This window comes from Pelodiscus sinensis, chromosome 27 (assembly GCF_052426305.1).
Source record: "Pelodiscus sinensis isolate ZL-2025 chromosome 27, ASM5242630v1, whole genome shotgun sequence".
Taxonomy (NCBI): Eukaryota; Metazoa; Chordata; order Testudines; family Trionychidae; genus Pelodiscus; species Pelodiscus sinensis.
In genome coordinates this window covers 10,465,118-10,481,271 of record NC_143078.1, presented here as the reverse complement: position 1 = coordinate 10,481,271, position 16,154 = coordinate 10,465,118, and the positions used below count along the sequence as shown (strand labels likewise).

Genomic DNA, 16,154 nt, shown 5'->3' with positions numbered 1-16,154 from the left:
GTTTTCAGGCTGTATCACCACCCTGATCTGCAGCCCCCCTCTGCGTTAATCAGAACACTTGAACTGGAAGGGACCTCGAGAGGTCATCGAGTCCAGTCCCCTGCCCTCACGGCAGGGTGTTACTGTGATCTGGAGAAACAGCCTCAAGGAGCTCAGGCTGAGCCCGGGAAACTCATTTCATTGGTGACCTTTGCCAAGTTTCAGTCCCTCGATCTCTGGCAACGGAGAAGCTAGCTCTTACAGAACAATGGGAAACACCTGCACAACCAGTCATCTCCCCTCAGGGAACAGGACCCCTGTCTCTCCCATTCAACACTTCCCTGAACAGCTGGCTCACAAGAGGGGTCTGATTCTTAGACACAATAAAACCCGCATCTACAAAGCGATCTCAGTGGAAACATCCATTGAGAATTCCCCCTGCAACAGAGGTTTTTATTGGCCCATGCGGAGACTGTGTAAGTGCCTCCAGGGTATTGCACTATGACGATTCTTTGCTTCCGAGGCCTCAGCACTGGCTTGGGGCACAGATTAGCGCCGCCTTTGGGCTGCTCTAATTTATACCAGGGTCAAGCAAAACCTTGCATCACCCTAAAACATGAGGAGCACAAAAGGCACCTTTATGCACCCTCCATCCCCCGCCACTACCTCCCTGACCCAGGCACACAAACCAAGTAACTGAGGATGTTATAGATGGCGCTGGGCCCGTCCATGAGGGCAGGGGACTGGAAACTCTCAAGGTTTCTTCCAGTTCTAGTGTGCTATGATGCTATGAATCCAGGCTCAAAGCCTCCAGCCAATTTTTCCCGTAACCATCTGGCTCTCCCTTGTGGCCACTCCTGTCCCATGCAGTTTTCCAGCCCCGCGTGCTGTTGTTTCTAAGAGACGGGTTTGCCATCAGCACGTGGTTCCCCGCTCCTCTCCAGGCAGTCCCCAGCCGAAAGGGAGCAGACCCCTTCTCCGGACCGAGGTCAGAGCAAAGCAATAGGTAACTCGGTCTGCATCCTCTTGCTTCCTTCCCTGCCTTTTTGCCGGGACTTGTGCATTGCACATGAGAAAGGCTGATGCCTCACATTGCCTGCACTGACCTCCCCAGGGCAGAGCAAGATTTGAATCTCTCCAGACCATGCTAATTTCCCCAAGAGTCATACTAATCAAGCTGATCTGTAAATCAAGTCACTGGTGTTTCCGCCAAGGGACGGAGAGAGGCATGCGTGTGGTCTCAGTCGGACTCACCGAGTGGCCACAGATGCCATACACAGTCATCGAATTAATCTCTCTCAAGGTATTTACAGCTTGCTCCTTATGAGAATGACTCACTCCTTGCTGAACATTGGGCTCCTATGTAGCTACACGCAGCATGCAGTGCCTGCCAGTACATGAAGGCCATTAAGCTTTCCCGGCTTGGATTCTTCACTGCCCCAGGCAAAGGCACCACAGAGATGGCTCGTGGGAATTAAGCAGTTCAGTGAATCTCTGTCCCATCTAGAGAGGAGCCAAAACCAGAATCACTTCTCTGAACTCCCTCAACACACACACACATTGCTAAACTGGATCCAACCTGCTTAGGGGTTTGACTTTATAAACAGAACCAAAGTCCGCATTCAGGGGATGGCACGCTGGCCAGGGAGACTCAAAAGATGGGGGCTATTCCTGGGTCTCTCAGTGACCTATTAGGTGACCTCAGGTAAGTCACTTCCCCATTGTGCCTCAGTTTCCTCTCCCACCCTTTGTCAATGTAGACTTTATGTCTTTCCAAGGCAGGAACTCTGTGTGTGTGTGTGTGTGTGTGTGTGTGTGTGTGTGTGTGTGTGTGTGTGTGTGTGTGTGTGTGCGCGCGCACACACACACACACACACACACACACACACACACACACACACACACACCATATAGCACAACAGGGCTCTAATTTCAGCCGTGGCATGTCACGTGGGACTGGACAGTCCTGTTTTCCCATACTGCACCAGGAACCAAAGGGTAGGACGCAGTGTTCTCTTGAAGCACGATATGTGCAGCCACTCAGGAGAGACGTCAATGCTGCCCAGCTGATTAGCAGAGTGCCCACACTAGGTTTTGTGTTTACACTGGTGGCGCACATACCTTGGTGCACATAAAACATTTATTCCGCACATGGGTGGGAAAAAAATCCACCCATGGATGGAAAAGATTGGAGGAAACATTGCTGTCACGGCCATGTTTTGGGAAGGTTCCGGGAAGTCTGCGATATGATTGGCTGAATTTAGTTCTCCATACCGCTGGGCAGAAGGGGAAACCTCAGGGTGGGGCCGGGGCTCAAAATTCCTTAATGTAAGGTCCACATGCAGTGTGAAACCCTGGGGCCACACATTCAATTCCCATTGACCCACAGACCAGAAGGCTCTTTCACAAAGCCCAGACCACCTGGTGTCTGTCCTTAGCAAGAAGCTGCCCCCGTGCACCACTGCCCAGCACAAGGGGCCAAGAAAGCATCAACACGTGTGTCTTTCCTGTCACTGCCGGCTCAGTATCGCAACTGCTTCCACTGCCCTCCGCGAGGACGTGGCAGCGTGGATTTCCCAGTGCTCTCCGTGGCAGCCTCAGGATGCTGCTTCACTCTGTGGAAACTGACCTGTTACTCACACGCCTAGGCGGGTTCTTTCGAGACTCTGTCCCTCGTCGTCCAAAGGCTCTGAGCGACCAAGGGGCAGTGACATGCGTCCAAGCAGCAAGGTGACAAGTATCAGAGTCAGAGCTAAGCATCCATTTCCCCAACGTGTCGATCCGGGGTTTGGGCCCCGTTCTCTTTCTATCCATTACTGAACTGTAGCCACTCCCTTCACTTCAATGTGACAAAACACAAGGGAGAAAGGGTTAACATCATTCAAACCACATATGTCCCCAGCCCGGTGCCTTGCACTGGCATTTACCCCCGTGCCCAATAGGGGTAAAAACTCAAATCAGAGCACCCACACTCTACTACTTTACACTGCTGGAAATTAGGGTTGCCAGGTGTCCAGTATTGAACCAGACAGTCCAGTGTTTGGACTTCGTATCCGGTAAACAAATTGAGAAAATACTGGACATATAAATGTCCAGTATTTTCTAACTAAAGAAGTTTTTCTTTTGTCCCCGGCCTGATGGAAGCCCGCTTGGGACACATGGCAATTAAAGGGTCCGTGACCACATTTCTCCCTGGTGTTGTGGGGTTTTGGGGGTTTTTTTTGCTTGACAAATTTTTGTCTGGTATTTTTTTTAAACTATCTGGCAACTCTCCTGAAAATACGCCATCGGGCAGGATCAAGGAGCCTTATTGGCCATTGCCCTACCCTTTGTGCAAAAAGTGGCCATTGTGATATTCACATACACTTTGCACCGGTGCAAAGTGCTGGCACCAGGTACAGGCACGACTGTAGATCTGACTGAAAGCTCTCTCGCACGCTCGGACAGCACTGCTTCCTGTGCCTCCCTCCCCCCAGGGAAGAGAACAGCAACATGACTCCTATCCTGCGCACAACACGCATGCTGCTAGCCCTCCAGGGGAGTTGTTAAGAATTGCAAGTCCAGCTAGCACTCTCCTGCCTTTTTATATCTTAAGCCGGAGCCTTGACACCGATTTTTTTTCCTTTGGATGGTTCGTATGCTGTAATTAAGAGCCCTTCTCTCCTGCCTGCCCCCGTTCCCCATCTTTGGCAGCTGTTGTTTAACTGAAGGAAACCCCCTTTCGTCCTCTCTTCCCTCCCTCCCCGTCTGAATGTAAAGGGATGGCAATGCTCCAAGCCAGGGTCTTTTGCATTTCTGAGTTGGTTCTATTAATTGGAAGGAGGGTGAAGAATCTGCAAGGTCGTTTCAATCTACATCTGACCTTCAGAGTAATCCTCTATGCCAACACCAGAGCATGTCATTAAAATGAGGCCCTCTACCATCTCCCGGCATCCCTTTATTCTCTCCTTGTGCACATTAATTGCTCATAAGTTGATTTGATCTCCCTATTCTGCAAGAAGTAAATTGCCCTCTTATTTCGCCATTTTCATCCTGTTTTCTTAATTAGGCCCTTAAAAATCTCTAGGGCCTCAGCCGGGCCGCAGGCCTCATCCTGGGAATAAATTTTGATCTCAGCCTGATAAAGAGTGAGCAAACCCAGAGATTGAACAATGTCATTCACCCCCTCCCTCCCTTCCTCGCTATTCTCTTGACATGAAAAGGCTATCAGTTTTTCTCTGTGTTAATATAGGAAATAATTCACACTTCAGGCGTTGTTCTCTATTTAGTGTTCACACTCCCCAGATAAATCAAATCAGGGTTTTTTTTTTTTAAGCATCTGAAACTACTTTCTCTCTCCTCTCCCCCTCCTTCTTTTAACAAAGTTTCCAAGATTAGCCGCTGTGATTTTTCCATCCCGGAAGTCTATTTTAAGGTATCCTTTTTAATTTTTTACTTTTTAAATTCAATCATCTGTGGAGAGTCGAGCCCCAGCCGGAACTTTTCACAGGCGATGGACAAAAACACTGCAGCTCCGTACGAGCGTACAGAAGTACCGTTTTTCCCGAAGTACTTCACTGGCAAAGAACTCAGTTGCATGACGCTTTAGACATGTGAGGAGTTTTGGTGAGTACATGCTTGGCCCCTTGACTGTGTGGGGCAGCAGGTTGCTAGTGAGGGATTTGATTCGGGTTTGATTTGTGGGATAAAATGGTTCCTGTCTCCTTTAGGTGCTTAGCTGCCACCTTTACTGCAGTATCTGAGTGGCTCACCATTTTAAATGGATTTGGCTCTCAGTGCACCCAGGAAAAGTTATCCCCATTTTATAAATAGGCAATTTACGCTCTGTTCCCTAAGTCCCACACCAAGTCTTTAGCAGAACAAGCAATTGTACCTGCATTGAGTTCCTAACCAGAGCCCTAAAGCCTGGATCATCCTCCATCTCTCATTGTGGTGTGGAGAGGGCGAATAAAGAAAAGTTATTTATTAGTTCCCATAATAGAAGAACTAGAGGATGCCAAATGAAGTTAATGGGTAGCAGGGTTAAAACTAATAAAAGAAAGTTCTTCTTCACACAGCATGTAGTCAACCTGTGGAACTCCTTGCCAGAGGAGGCTGTGAAGGCTAGGACTATAACAGAGTTTAAAGAGAAGCTGGACAATTTTATGGAGGTTAGGTCCATAAAAGGCTATTAGCCAGGGGATAGAAATGGTGTCCCTGGCCTCTGTTTGTCAGAGGCTGGAGAGGGATGGCAGGAGACAAATCGCTTGATCATTGTCTTCGGTCCACCCTCTCTGGGGCACCTGGTGCTGGTCACTGTCAGCAGACAGGCTACTGGGCTAGATGGACCTTTGATCTGACCCAGTACGGCTGTTCTTATGTTCTTATGTTCCCATCTCAAAAACCAGGGGGTAACTTTTGCAAAAGCAATGAAGTGATTTAGCAGCCTAATTCCAGTTTCAAAAGTGATTGAGGAACTCACCTCCTCATTGAGATTTAGGGCTTTGAGGCAACACCACAGTCCAGGCTGGGGGTCTGCAAGTTTTGTGGTGCATGCTATCTGGCTTAGACCCTACGGGAGCAAACAACGAGGTACTTTGTGTGTGTGTTACCACCGTGCTGTTTGAAAGGGGACTACGTCAACGTCTTTGAGTTCACACCAGCAAGGTCTACATGGGACAGTTAGAGCAGTGGAGAAATCAACCCCCAGAATCCGCACCGCACAGACAAACCCTTCAGCCCCTAAATCACTTAGGCACTTTTGAAAATTTCAAGTAGAAATATGGAAAAGGCCGAATACATCCGCAAGCCCTTCTCCCTGTTTAGGCATCTAGTCACGTAACTAGAGGTGCATTGCTCTCCATTTTAACCAAAAGGCCTTGAGAAAAAGATCCAATACATTAGCGTCCCCCCTTCCCTCCACCTAGCGATGGGCTTACAGCCCACCCACTTTTAGAGCACGTGACAGCTGCCCCCCTATCTAAAATTGTGTAAAAAAACAGTCCCCCTCATTGGAACAGGGTGAAACCACCGCCCAGCTCAGAACCCCTCTTGAGGACTTTAGGGCGATCACATCACCTGATCAGAAGGAGCCTGCTTTATCTCATCTCCGGCAGCCTGGTTTTTTTTTTTGGGGGGGGGGGGGGGTTCCCCAGCTGCAAAGCCAGTTCCCCTAGGTCACAGTCCTGGGAGCTGGGTCAATTCGGTGGAGACTCTTGAATCTTGAGGAGCTTCAGGAGGTTTAAGGGAGCCTGACTGAAGGGAGGTGGCTGGGTGGGGGTTTACCCCCTGCTTGGGGAGAGACAAATTTGAACTCTGTGCCCCTGCCCACGGCTAAAAAATACCTGCTCCTCAGAGAGGGGAAGGCAGCTCTCTGTGCAGACTAACTCCTCAGGTAGGATCCGGCTCGTTTGAGAGACAGGCACCCACCTTCCCAGAGGGTTTAATTAGCCAGCTGGACTGCTAATCAGAGGCCTGCAGCTGCAAGGTGTCACCATGGTTACTGGGCCCAGGCACACAGCCCCCCCCCGGGGGGGGGGGATGTAAAAATGGGCCCAATGTGAATGGCTGGCTGGTGGGAGGGAGACTTGGAGGGGCTGGGGACACACTTTTGCTTTAGGCAAAGCTTTTCTACCCCAAGCTGGGTTTCACACACCCATGAACCAGCCAGAATCGGATCTTCAGCTCGTCTCCCACGGATGAGAGCCATTCGTGCCCAGCGCCTCTGAAAAGCAGGCCATTGGTTCGGAGGCCTACCGTTAGCTACCCTGTACCAAAACCGCTGGTCGCATTCACTGGCCCAGCGTCACGCAGTGCCACGGCCAGGCAGAGAACCCACACGCCCTGACTGCTAGCCAGCCCCTCACTGTAACGGTGAGACCACGCCAGCCTGGTGCTGCACCCGGGGCCCTGACTCCCAACCCCTCTGCTGTAACCCCTCAAAGTTCTGCCCAGCTCTTCCATAACACATCCCATCAGTAAAGTGAAAAACCCTTGACAAAGGAGGTCACCATCACTAGCCCCATTTTACAGGTGGGGCAAACTGAGGCACACAGCTGGGCAAATGATTTGCCCAAGGTCATTCAGCAGAAGAGCCAGAAATCAAACACGGAGGTCCTGAGGTCCTGGTCAGCCAGCTGTCCACTCAACCACATTCCCTTCCACAGGCAGGCATAAAAATGAGGTATTTCAAGCTCCCGTGAGCCGCAGCGGAGAAGCGCACGGCTAGCTCGCAGGGTAGACACAGCCCGAGGGGCTCAAGGGAAAAATTGGCATCGCTGTCTCCCCCCCTTTATCCTGAATTCTCAGACACCCCCACCATGCCGGGACACCTGACAACACTGCAGGAGGACCCCTCAGTGTATTAGGGAGCTGTGCACTGCACCCCAATGCTCAGACTGAGAGCTGCCTCTAGGATTCCAGTCCCTGTGACGGAGCCAATTACAGCAAGGACAAAGGGAGGGGCCCACACTTCCCTCCCAGATCACTCCCTGCCTCCTGACCTTAGAAAGGGTCCTTTGCTCAACAGCTACTTCAAGTGCTTTAGGTAGAGAGAGGATGACCTTCATCTCTTCATTTCTGGAAGGCTCGCCACAGACCACTGATTCGGGCTCTGCCTACATCACCCCGGATGCTGTTCTTAGCCTCTGTTGGTCAGAAGCTGGAAATGGGTGACAAGGGAGGAATCACTTGATTCCGTATTCTGTTCATTCTCTTGGGGCACGTGGCGTTGGAAGACAGGACGCTGAGCTGGATGGACCTTTGGTCTGACCCAGTATGGCTGCTCTTATGTTCTCAGCAGGGACAGAGGATGGCACGTGTCGATTACCCAGAGGGGTGCACAATATGCCGTAGAACCGAGTTCCACCTGTCATCATATTCACTTTGCCTGATTCTGAATGCACCATGGATCATGGTTCCTTTCTCCATTTACACTTTGACTTCTCCTTCCCCTCTCCCGTTCACCCCAGAGCACAGATCATCCCGAACTGGTGCACTGGGGATGGATGGCAGCCAACACCACACAGCCCCTGCTATGTGTGTTAGAAAGTGCTACATAAGCAACTAGAGGGAGAATGGCAGTGTGGTTAGGATACTAGCCTCAGACATGGGACAAATGCCCCTGCTGCTGATGCCCTGGGTGCGTTGGGGGAATTCAGAATGTCCATGTCTCTGTTTCTCCTCTGCACACTGGGTATACTAGCCCTGACCTGCCTCTCCAGAGGGTTGAGTTTGGTCTGTGTGGCGTGAAAACTTTCCTCTCTTTCTCCAGCAGAAGTTGGTCCAATAAAGAGAGATCAACTCACCCACCTCGCATCGCGTCTCTATCATCCTGGGACCCACACCGTTCCAACTCCGCTGCAAACAACATTCTACACCATTTAAAAATAAGTCACAATAATCTGCCTGTCCCCAAAATGTCACGTGTTTTGGTGCATCTTTAAAGGACTGCTGAGTGTCACCACTGAGCACCCACGACGAAGGAAAATAATTTTCTTCCCAGTTCCTCTCTCTGACTTCTTCACAGAAGGCTAGTAAGCTCCAGCTTCAAAACCAAAATCTGCAGAGCCCTACAAAGCTCTGGAACAGCTGTGGCAACAGCACCATCTTGTGCCCCAAAGTCACAAGTGCACTGTGCTTCAAATGCCAAAGTAATCGTGCACCTGTATAAAAAAGGATCTGGCTTTCCCAGCCTCAAGAGGCAAAAATTACACCCTGGAAAATTTGTCCTGGGTGATGGATTTGGACACACACTTCTCTACCACCAGGCATATTTGGATGTCAGGGTTGTAGGAGTGCACCAAAACTGCATTATCCTTAGAGAAGACACATGTGCGGGAGCGGATGTGTGTAAAAAAGCATTTGAAGGCCAAACTGAAGGAGATGATCCCAAGCAGATTGAATTCAAAAGTACCAGTGGCTGACGGCGGTCAGCATTCAAGCACAATCCCAGGCTGGCAGGGGCTCAGAACTTCTTCCTTCGAGCACGGGATCGGACTAAGTGACCTCCCGAGGCGTCTTCCAGCTCTGATATTTTAGGATTCCCTGACTCATTGTGGGGCGGGCTGGCAGCAGAGCTCAGATCTCGTTTGGACACCCAATGAAAAACCAGATTTTTAGCCCCTGTAGCTCCCCTTTTGTGACCCGGTCACATTTTCAGTAACTCAACACCCAACATGCACAGGGCTCGTCCAAAAACCACGGGCACCTCACTAGTTTCAGAGTACTGCAGAGTTTAAAGGCCAGATTATTTAGTCTGACCCTCCAACACATTCCAGGCCATTCAGGTTAACCCTTAATGCCCCTATGATGAGCCCAATGCCTTCAGATAAACAAGAGTATTTTATTTCTCAGGAGCCAGCTGTCAGGTGCAACAAACAGAGACAAGAGACCAAGTGTCTGCAATGCCTAAGACCCCAGCAAAGGCAGGGAACTGCCACAGTGAAACATGTCCATGTGATCCCAGCAGACCGATCACACCCCATGCCATAGGGCAAGGTGAAAAACCCACTTCCTGCTAATCTGACTTGGGGGAGAAATTCCTTCCTGACCCCAAATCTGGTGACCAGAACTGCCCAGAAAAAGCAGTCCCTGATTATGGGAGAGGAGGCCTTCTGAAAATGCCAGCCCATGTGACCTTGGACTAGTCCCATCCCTGCTCCGTACCTTTATTTCCCCCTCTGTAAAATGAGGATATGTGATACTGATTTGCTTTCATAAGCTGCTTTGGGATCTCTGGAATGACAGCCACTGTGGAAAAGCGTAGGATCACTTCACCCCACACAAATAAACCCCGACACATGGATAGGCTGTAAATAAATATATTTTAATGATTTTTCCCATTCCAGTTCATTCTTTTGTACATTTATTTATAAAACAGTAGTAAAATTTTTTAATCAGAGCACAGTGCATTAAAAAACAAACACAAAAAAAGAAGAGATAAAAAAAAACCCACGACTGTTCTCTCATGGCATGGCAAGCACCCACGTCTCACCCTGGCTGGAGTGGTGGATAATGGTGTGGCACGTTCTCCATCCCATCACCATGAGACGAGCGCAGTTATATGCTGCATCAGACAGACACCGACTCCATTCTGCATACAGCACACACTGCGACTCTCAGTCCACGAAGCATGCTGCACAATGGTATATACCAGTGAGGAGGAGCACTTCAAGAAGTCTCTGGCTAAGATGTTCCCAAGTGACTAGTGATTTTGGGTACCCAACTCAAGGCATTTTAAAGAAGGCGAGGTGCCTAGCGCGGTCTGAAAATACAGCGCCAAAAGGCTTCCAAGCAAATTCACATGCTTTTCTGAGCCTGGGGAAGGTGGGGGGACCTCATATCAGAAATCTGATCTCTCCACATAAATCTTGGCTTCGGTCAGATTGCAGATGCTGCAACACACTGGGGAAATCATTTCACTAGATACATCACTTCCTGTCCCAGCTACCCACAGAGAGGAAGCGTCAAGGCATGCCGTCGTTTCAGACCTCAAGGCCAAAAAAAAAAAAAAAAAAAAATCGAGTGATTCAAGCTGACATCTTAAGTGAAGGTCACACGTGGGCCCATCCCTAGTACATACCATGTCCTGAAGCCACTCAAGCACACGGCCGAACGCACACGATACACCGCATCCTGTGTCTGCCGAAGCATGCCGCGGATAGTGCACAGTTATAAACACAGAATCAACCTGCTGTGGGTTCAGAGCCAGCTTTGGATTCAAGCCAGTTTATTTTCCTTTCTAAGGGACTCTCTTCACTGAGTAACAAAGCACTTAAAGACATTCCTCTCAGGCTATGGCTCCATCAAGATATCCAAGAATGACTCATCCCATCGGGCATGGCTCTTCCTGCTTCACCCCCCCCCCCCCCCCCACACACACACACACCTGGAACCTTACCCTCACTCACTTCATCAACTCGTCCTAGACACCAGAAATCTCTGATTGTGCATCTGTCCCAGTACTGGTTGGATTTTAGCCTACAGGTCTACATGTGCAGGACTCTGAAGACAGGCAGCGCATCCATAGGCACTTAACGTGGATCTGTAGGGTTCTATAGGGTCTGCTGCAGACGATGCATGCTGCCATCCCGCCGGCACTTAGGAGACGTCCACAAGACTCTCCGGGTGAGGGGTCAAGTGTGTACAGGGCTTGTGTTACGTAAAGGAGTCTACAATGGCTGTGCTGGAGGATGGCCACAGGGCATTCATAGGCACTTAAAGGTCTATAGCTGTGTTTCTTAAACTGTGTTCCGGAGGCAGTCTGAGGTGTGCCGCGGAGAACAGAGTTCAAAATGACCACCTTTCTCTCCGCCCCTCACCCCCCCCAACAAAAAAATCCTTGGTGTTCCTCATAAAAAAAAAATATTGTTTGGTGTTCCTCCCTCTTAAAAAGTTTAAGAAACACTGGTCTATAGGGTTCCACAGGCCCTGCTCTGCAGGGTTACTCCTGTTCATAGGCACGTAGCAATGGCACTCAGAGTCAAGCACCTTGGTTCAACATGGCACAAGGGACACTCCTATGGCTCATCCGGCTGGCCCCACTCACTGACAGAGCCGGGGAAAATTCAGTCCGCTGGCCTGCTGAGAAACTTTGCATTGACGCCGCGGAGTCTGCAAGAGCTGCCCTTGCTGGACTGCAGCCTCAGGCAGTGGCTAGTCATTCCCTCGCTTGCTACCAGATCACAAGTACACTGGCAAGGGACCCTAAGCGAGGGATGTCCCTTCCCCCTGCTCTGCATGGACTCTCCTGACTGCCAGGGGCTGGGCACTGCTCATCTCGAGAGGTAAAAGAGGTGCTGTTCTCCCCGCTTTCACATTCTCTCTCTCACTCACTTTCTTTGTTATCATATGCCAAAGTCATTTCCTACCTCTGTCAGCTTGGGAGACACCAATGTCCCAGAGATCATCTGCCTCCCATCACAGACCTACGCTTGCCCCAGAGCTGCGCCCACTCAGCACCCGTGGCTCAGTTCACAAGCTCTTTTCTGCTCAGGGAGTCGGCAGGCTGAGTTTTCCTTTGCGCGATAAGTCCGGGCTCAGCACCTAACACCAGGGTGTGAAGTCAAGGGGGCTCTGTGTGCGAGCAGGTTTGGACACGGGGCCCGAACTAGAAAGCCTGGATCCGAGCACGCCTGAACTTTGAGGATTGGGATCACGTTACTCCAGTAATGGCCCCAAACACACCTTCGTGCACAGATTAAGGCAGTTACTGAAGTATAAGGTCCCCCTATCTCCCCCTTACGGTCTTACTATAAAATACTGTTGTGTTTTCTTTTAAATAAAAGTTATTCCCCCTCTCCCATCCCAACTCCCCTCGTGGCTGTGCTGACATCAACAGCACTAAGACGGCAGGAAACGATGCAGCTACAGAGCTGTGCAAAGAAACTCTTCAGCAGTTTGGCTTGTTAGGCCAAAAATTATCTGAGGATATCGGGGGAAGGGAGGATTGGCTCTGAGAAGTCAAAGAGCCTTAGCTAAGATTCGGGCAATTACCACCAGCCTACAATCATCTTCCTGCTTCACTCCAGGGTGACTACCCTGCTAACCTGGTCTCTGCGCATGGGCCCAGACACGGGGCTACGTCAAGGATCCGAAAGACATGGCATAAAGACCGATCTGCCTCCTGCCTGAAGAGCCTCTGCTCAGAATGACGACGATGCAAATGGAGTCAGGAACCAGTCCCAGTCACTTTTGAAGGAGTCTCCAATTCCATTCTCTTAATGGACCAAACCTTGTTTCGGTCAGGGATAGAAAGAGATATCCTCCACTTCCAATCAGCGAGAACACGGCTTGTGTTGCCACAACCATGGAAGTGGACATGGAAGCACCTGGGGGAAGGGGAGAAGAGGCGGGGGAGACAGAGAGCCACAGTAAGGACACAGAAAAGCCTTTTCCCTGAACAGGATAAGTCCTTGATGTTTCCTTTGGAGCTTGGCAGGGCTAATTTCCACAGTTTCTAGGATACCAGACCCAGTGAGAGAGAGCCCAACCTGAACATGAAGACACAGGAAGTTGAAGCCCCCATCTTGTGGGAGGGAAGAGAGTTGTTGTTAACAGTCCCTGGCAGTTTCTTGTCAGGGGGGTATTCTGGGATCAAGCCCTCAGGAGAAGGGAACCTGGGTCAGAGGAGCACCCACATTTAGATCACTAGTTTCCCTACAATGCTGACTGTGTTACAGAGCTCCTCAGTGCGGACGGAGAGCCGAGTCCTTGGTGATCTTCTCCCCAGAGCCAAGCTCACTGAGCATGAAAGCTCAGATTCACCTTCCATGCCCCCCGTCCCCACATCACTTCCCCCAGGTCCTCCACCCGGCTGGGTTTTATGCTCTTTCATAGCAGAAGAATTCCCCTCCCACGGACATTTCACCAGAAAGCATTTGGATCCAGATGACGTGACTTTCCAGGGCCATCTTCCACATGTTAGTGATGACACTGAACACGCTGAGCCAAATCCAGAGGCCCCTCACGCAAGCGAAACTTTCCACTCGCCCCAACGGCTGTTTTGCCTGAGTGAAGACTGAGAAAGAAACAGCTCAGTCAGGTCTTTCATTTATTTCATTGGGAGCACAGGGCACTCAAAGGCTGCCTGGATTTGGCCCAATACATGTTATGGAATCCGTTATTTAAGGTGCCTTGCATGAGCTTGGTTTGCTAGGTTCAGGCACTGGAGATGCAGGGCGCGAGGGCCCCAACTTGGTGGTTTCAGCCTAGAGAGGTGCATGCAAACCCCCTTTCCAGGGGTGGCTCGTCGGGGAGGTTCCCAACATGTCTGTCCCCAGGTTCAGATGCAGTCACACGTCACTCAGGGTACAGCGAGGGTGCAGGTGGGAGTGGCACTTCCCAGCTCCGGCAGACAATCACGCTACTCCAGGTAGCGCGCTAAAAATGCAGTATGAAGGGCACCGCACAGGCAGCACTGCAAGCCAGCTGCCCACCTCCACCCCTGGCTCGTGAAGCAACCATAGGACTGTTCTCCGCCTGGTAGCGTGAGCCCCACTAGCACACGTCTCGCTCACAGCAAGGGTGGGCAGATGGCCTGATTTGATAAGGACACACCCAATATTTGGGGTTTTGGCTTCATACAAGTGCCTACCTCCCCTCCCCGTCTCCATTTTTCACCCTCGGTCTCCTGTCCGCCTACTCCCAGCTGCATCGTGAACACACCACTAGGTGCATTTGAAAATGCCACCCAAGTGCTTAATAGTGCAAAATGGCCAGCACCAGTAAGTGCAGGTGCAAAGCCAGAAGCTGGTGTCCGGAAACGTCAGTGCGGGATTAATTCCAAGCCAGATGGTTTTGACCAAATACCACCTGGAAGTTTCAGGAGGCCACCACACGGACTGAGAGGAAGCAGAGACGGGGCGTCCCAACCTTCTATGCTTTCGAGGGGTGTGAACCCACTTCCGCAGTTGGAGACTCGGTCCCATCGCTCAAGGGGCAGCCGTTGAGTGGGCCTGAACGCGTCCACTCCCAAAGCCAGTGCTGTTGCAAATCCCCGTGACAAATCAACAAGGCACTTGCTTCCCACTGCTGCTCCGGGCTTTGAAAACGTCCCTCTTGTGTCTCTAAGGAACTTGTTCGGATGACTCTTCCTCCAGCCTCTTTACCGAACAAGCCTTCAGAAACACACCTTCCCTACACCCTGCTGCCAGGGACATCCCACTCACCCTCAGGAAAGCTGCGTATCCCTGTCTGAAAAGGGAAGGGGAAGCACAGGTAGGAACATGGCACCAGGCAGCCTCCGCTGGCACCCTCAGGGTGATAGCACCGGGGCTTGGGAAGACTTGGAGGGAACATGGGTTCCCGTGGTGAAGCTTGGCTGGACGCACGTATGCCACAAGGAGCAATGTGCGAGAAGCCCTCTGCTAGCCTCCGCTGAGACTTGACCTTGAAGGCTCCTGCTCAGACCTGACAGACTGGCTTCCAGTCCTGCGCTGCATGTTGCCTGTGGGACGCTTAGCTGAAAGGCAAGGCAGCTGGGCTGCAAACCTATGGTCAATTTCAAGGCCGTGGCAAGCCAGGGAACCCTGCTCAGTTAATGGCAAAGCAAGAAAGTTTGCAGATCAAGTTGTAGCAACAAGGGTCCGACTTCCCCAGTGACTGTGACAACGCTTGCATAGAGCAATGTATTTCTAGGTAGGCTCAAGTGCAGGTGGGGGTCCTCTTGGGCCGGGGTGGGATGTGCGTCTTCCCAGACAAGCCTCCCCCCTCGTCCCCTCCCCCAGCCTGCGAGCGGCTCCTCGTCACACCATGTCAGCGTCTTCCATGCTGAAGCTGCTCCTCCGACTGCTGGCCTTGGAGGCCTCGGGGGACATGGCGGAGAACAAGGGGTCAGAAGCCATAGGTAACATGGTGTCCTCCATCAGCATCAAGTCCAGCTCCTTCTTGGATAAGGAGGGGAAAGAGACATTGTGGCTGGGGTCCAGGTGGTCGTGGAAGCCTCCGGAGCCATCGTCAAAGCTCAGGCTGTGGGAAAAGTCCAGTTGGTAGGGAGACGGCGGCGGCAGAGGCAGCGGCTGCTGCGTCTCTGGATCTGCAGGCAGCTGGGGCTGGTGCGGCTCCATAGACCCGTCCTCTCTGCTCATTTCTTGCTTCACGACCTGCTGAACTAGTTCTGCCACGTTCACGCCGGAGGGCGAGGAGGCTGGCAGGCCGTGGAGGTGGGCCTGTCTCTCCAGCTCCTGTAGGACAGAGCACACAAGCCAGGAGTCACCAAAGTCGCCACAGGGAGGCAGGAGGGAGCCGAGAGGGCCTTGCCCCACTGACTGATCTGTGGGGAACCCTCTCCCAGCCGGAGGCCTGAACTGACACCATCTGGCAGGGTGAACGGCGCCATCGTCACATTAAGGACCACGGGGCACACTCGCCAAGCCCCGGTGCAGGTGCTGCGGACTAAGAATGTCCGGAGCGACTAATGATTCTGAGACACCTTGAAGGAGCCTGGTGTTCAGACAGGGCTGAGAGCACCTGCCCTCTGAAAATCAAGACCCTTTAAGATGTCTGAAGACCTCCGTGGGCCTGGCTACCACCCACTCTGCTGGGAGTATAGAAAATAAAACCCAGGGCCATCAGTCCCACTAATAGCATCCCCCCACCCCATTCCCACTGAGCATGGTTCCCTTCAAATCCTCGAGCCGCATTGTGCCCCTTCAGACGCCCCCCTGCAGGAACTGAACTGGTGACCAAGCCAGATG

At 51.5% G+C, this 16,154-nt stretch overlaps 1 protein-coding gene across 12 annotated transcripts in view; it reads right to left on the bottom strand.

Moving 5' to 3' along the window:
- TFEB (transcription factor EB) overlaps window positions 1-16,154 on the bottom strand; it is a 92,167-nt gene that overhangs the window by 25,615 nt on the left and 50,398 nt on the right. For 11 of the 12 annotated variants that reach the window (XM_089773705.1, XM_075910345.2, XM_075910347.2 and 8 more), the window contains exon 9: window positions 6,097-15,641. The exons of the other annotated variant lie outside the window; for it this stretch is intronic. In XM_089773705.1, coding sequence (XP_089629831.1) covers window positions 15,204-15,641 — 438 coding nt within the window. In that variant the 3' untranslated portion in view covers window positions 6,097-15,203. Of the gene's footprint in view, window positions 1-6,096; window positions 15,642-16,154 lie in introns of those variants that run through there. 12 annotated transcript variants of the gene reach the window in all.